Here is a 4,914-nt window from a genome sequence, read left to right on the forward strand (position 1 = left end):
GATCAGGAGATCAAATTATCTCCGAAAAAAATGCAATAACCAAAAGTGGACTCTCTAGTGTCAGGACATCCACCCTAATTAGCATTGGTGTATGAAATGAGACCATAAATTGATGATTTGTACAAATGTAAGCCAAAGTCTAGGGTTCCTTGTACATGACAGAATTTGTTTAAAGGCGTTCATATGTTCAGTCTTTAGATCATGCATGTGTAAACATACCTATTGTACAACATATGATATATTGGGTCTCGTAAAAATAAGGTACTGCAATGCTCCTGCTAAACTGCGATAATGAGTTGGATCCTCATATGTAGAACCCGAGGAGACACTAAGCTTGACTTTGGTGTCCATTGGTGTTGGAGCAGGTTTACAAGAGGTCATGCCGACTCTATCTATGATCTCCTCAGCATATTTTCGTTGGGAAAGAAATAAACCACCTATATGTCTAGTTACTGCAATGCTCAAAAAATAGCTGAAAGGGTCCAAATCTTTCATAGCAAATTCTAAAGCAAGAAGTGACATAATAGATTTACGAAGATCATAAGAAGAAGCAGTAAGGATGATATCATCAATATATAAGAAAATGTATGCCATGTCATTACCCTTGCAATAGATAAATAATGAATGATCAGATTTGCTATGGTAGAAACCAATGGTGGATACAAAATCAACAAACCGTTGAGATATCAGGCACGAAGAGTCTATTTCAGACCATAAAGAGATTTTTTTTAAGAGACATACATAATCTGGATGAACTGAATCCATGAATCTCATAGGCTAATGCATATAAACAGTCAAACGTGTAGCTGACTATGCAGAAATGCATTTTGGACATCCAACTGATGAATGGACCATGATTTAAATAGGGTAATGCTAAGAACAGATTGAATTGTTTTTGGTTTCACCACATGACTAAAAGTTTCATCACAGTCTATTTCAGCCTTCTGAGACTTGCCATCACCAACAATACAGGTCTTATACCGCTCAAAAGAACCATCAAATTTATTTTTATGCCAAAAAATCCACATAAAACAATAATATTAACATAAGAAGATCGTGGTACTAAATCTCAAAACTTATTTTTAATAAGAGCATTGTATTCGTCTTGCAAAACAGATTTCCAATTCGGGTCGGACAAGATTAGTTTTGGATTTTTAGGAATAAAAGATGATGTAAATTGGGTAACGAATAATATTTGCAGAATCTATCAATAACTTAGAGAAAATTAAACTCAAATTGAAATAATTATCGGAACTAATTTGGTTTAAATTGTTGAATAAAATTATAGGACTGAACGGACCCACTCTACTTGTTTCCTGCAACCTAGCCACACTTTTTTTGAACTAATTGATCATGACAGAAAACAACACATCTATAGTCTTAAGGACAATCAATTGCTGTTAAAAGGTATATACATCATGAAGTATGACTGACCAATTCAGCAATGCTAAGTTATGTCCTTAATTAATAAGTGCTGTCTTTTGTCTTTTTTTCTTTGGTTTTAGCAGCTACCCCTATGTTAACACTAGTTACTTTCCTACTCTACTATGTCAAAAGAAGCAATAGAGTGTGGTTGCTTCTCTTCCTAGCTGCATTGCTCTTAAATACAATCGAACATAAAGTGATGCTCATAAATTTGTCACAGATTTGGTCTAAGCCAAAAGATTTCTTAAACAGTGAAAATCAACTGACGTATGATGTAAGCAGTTAGCACCAGCCACCGGCCCCCAAATATATAATATATACATAACCATGCATATGTATTTATTATATATATATATATATATATAAACTTCTAAAAACTTTGAAAGTTGTTGTACGCAGCCTTACCTTTGTATATGCAAAGAAACTGTTTCTGGATTCGAACCCATGACCAACAGGTCACCAAGGCACAACTTTACCGCTGCACCAGGGCTCGCCCTCTATATATATATATATATAGTATAAATTCAGGTTGAAAGATTTAAACCCAGGTTAAAAGACCCGAATTCTTGATTTTGAATTTTTTTTTGAAAAATCCTAAATTTACATTATGAATAGTAAATATGTATATTATATATTTGTTGTATGTTTGTGTAAAAATTTCACGAGCACACTCAACTAATTCCATCAAAAATAAAAGTAGAACTCTAAATAACTTAATAATCAACCAAACTAACTATATCAAATAATGAAATAAGTGTACATTATACAAGTTATCTCTATGATTTAAGGAGAAAAAATAAGATAAAATTATTTTTACATAAATTATAAAAATTATTGAAATAAACTATATATATATATATATTATAAAATAAATATAAATAAACTATAAATAAATTGTTTCAACGACTTTCAAAGTCTTTAATAGTAAAAAATTGCTCATTACTGAAAAATTGTTGAAATAAGCAGTAACCCAAATAAAAAAGTGTAAAGTGGAGTGAATGTGTATAAAGTAAAGGAGATGTATTATCTAAAAGATTCCAAGACAACAAAATGAAAAGGAAACTTATAACAGTTCAAAGGCCAAGAATAATTTGAGGGAAGAAGGATCAAACAGAGAAAACCTGTACACAGAACTATAGTTGATGTTGCACATTTCATGGTTATAATTGTATAGAGAAAATAGATACTTCGATGATCATATACATCTCAAGCATGTGATTTCATTAATTAATTAACATTACTTGATATTGGGAAAACCTTGCCAAGCATTCTCTCCAAAGAGCATCCAAAGAACTCAGAAGAAGAATTTTCTGACACAACAGAAACACTTGTTCTTGCTCCTCCATTTCCATTATTACTATTCCCATGTTCACCCTCTCTAGTCTCAGAACTTGGAGCAGCAGAACCACCTTCAGTCACAATCTCAACCAAATCATGATGATCTCCACCATGATGATCATCACTAGAATTATTTTCCACAATACTTGCTACAATTGAGGTTCTACAAATAGGACAATTGGAGTGTGAACTCAACCACATGTCAATGCACTCCACATGGAAGCCATGGCCACACTTTGGCAAACACCTTCCCACTTCACCATTCTTAAATGCACTCAAACAAATCACACATTCAAGTTCTTCTTCTTCTTCTTCGACCTTTTTGTTGTTGTTGTTGTTGTGTTCATAGATGAACAGTGGAATTGTTCTAATGGTTGAAGAATCTAACCCTTTTGTTGAGAGGGGTGAACTGTCTTCTATGGTGAAGCTGTGGAAGTGGTGGAACCTTGCCGGGCCTAGGACGTCGGAGACGGTCACCGTCGTGCGACGGCGCCGCCTCCGGCGGCGGGCGTTGGCCTGAGCCTGTGCTTGAGCGAGGAACCACTTGGCGTAGAGGTGAAGAAGAAGGACAAAGAGGATTACTAAGAGAAGGGAAATGATGGCTGCAAGCATGATGTTACTGTTGTCTGAGAAGATGTTCTGAAACATTTGGGTCAACGTGTTGTTGTTGGGTGGTGAATCTGGTTGGGTTGGCATAATTGTGTTGTGGAGAGTGTGGCCAAAAGGATGTTTTGGTTTTGGCTCAAAGGTTTGGACTTGATGGGTTTTATTAGGAGGGTGGTGGTTCACAATCTTGGTGGAGTTTTTTTTTTTTATCAGAAGATATCTCTTTTTTATTATTATTATTAATAAGCTTGTTTGAGAAACTCGTGGAAAATCTGTTTTGAAACACTCTCTCGACTGCTAAATAGTTTGAAAACAATTTTGTTTAAAACACAATCAGATACTAGCCATATATTTTGGAAACAATTCTATTTGAGACATATTTTTTAAATACTAAATATTTTGAAGATAATTATATTTACAACTCTACCAGTTTTAAATATAAATACTTTTTGTAAAAAGGTGTTTTTAGTCTTTTTTATTTTTGATCAAATGTGATCAAAGTTCTTATATTTCTATATTGATGAATTTGAACTTCAAATTTTAAAAAATGTTAATTTAATTTCTTCTAATTTTAGAGAACTTGAAGAATTATTAAAGAATATAGACATAATTTACATGCTATTTTTAAAGTTTTTGAGCACCAAATTGAGGGATATGAAAGTATATATAATTAAGGATCTTGATTACCTGTAAAAAATTAAGGATGTTGATTACATTTGACTGAAAGCATAAGGATTAATAACAACTTTTTTCCATATTTTTTTTAACAAAAAATTTATTTGATGAAGGGACTAGAATGGACCGTTGGTGTGTGGTTGCTCTTTTTGTGTTATGTGAAAGGGATTAGGTGAGAGTGAAGTTAGTTTTATATGAGGGAAGAACAATTTAGGGGGGTGTTGCCTCTTGCATATGATACATTTGCGTGTGGTGGTTAGCAACAAATTTGTGTTTCTAATGCATTATTATTTTGTATTCTATTAGTTCAAGGCCAATGGGGAGTGAGTGAAACGGTGTGGTTGAAGTCAAAGGAGAATCCCTGTATCCAAGGAGGCAAATGGGGACTTATGCATGGGAAGAGTGATGTTATGAGAAAAAAAGGTGCAGAAATGAAGGACTCGTGAAGGCGACGGCAGCAGAAAGAGGGTAGTTGAGTTTTATTATATTCATGTGGAGCAGTGTAGTTTTTTTATTTTATATTATTATATATAGACTATTAGAATTTTGTAGACTATGGTTTCGGTGGAGTAATTTTTAATGTATCATTATTATAGTCCCTCAATTATTAATTATCCTTATAAAATGTTATCGAGTCATGATAAAAAATTGTCCGTGTTTAATAAATTTTTGCATTTATTAAATAATAATGTAAGATGTGGTGTAAAACAATGGACCGGACACAATTAAGTCCTCAATAACTTTCTCTAATGTGGTGAATTTAGGGGATCCCTAGGCATGGCCTATCATTCCGAGTCAAGATTCTTGAGATTTTGTCGCAAAAATTTGCACCAAATTAAGCCAAAGTAAGCCAAGAAAGAGAAGCTTGCT

At 33.5% G+C, this 4,914-nt stretch overlaps 1 protein-coding gene across 1 annotated transcript; it reads right to left on the reverse strand.

The window, feature by feature from the left end:
• Positions 1–2,451: 2,451 nt before the first annotated feature.
• Positions 2,452–3,526, reverse strand: LOC114375437 (RING-H2 finger protein ATL63-like). The gene has a single exon (XM_028333219.1). The coding sequence runs from the start codon at positions 3,457–3,459 to the stop codon at positions 2,653–2,655; it is 807 nt and encodes a 268-aa protein (XP_028189020.1). The 5' UTR covers positions 3,460–3,526; the 3' UTR covers positions 2,452–2,652.
• Between the last annotated feature and the right edge of the window lie 1,388 nt (positions 3,527–4,914).

The sequence above is a fragment of the Glycine soja genome, chromosome 11, assembly GCF_004193775.1.
Source record: "Glycine soja cultivar W05 chromosome 11, ASM419377v2, whole genome shotgun sequence".
In the NCBI taxonomy this organism is placed as follows: domain Eukaryota; kingdom Viridiplantae; phylum Streptophyta; class Magnoliopsida; order Fabales; family Fabaceae; genus Glycine; species Glycine soja.

What these genes read in the sequence shown, in the direction of transcription:
- LOC114375437 (XM_028333219.1), bottom strand. Translation starts at nt 3,459, where the DNA reads ATGCCAACCCAACCAGATTCACCACCCAACAACAACACGTTGACCCAA.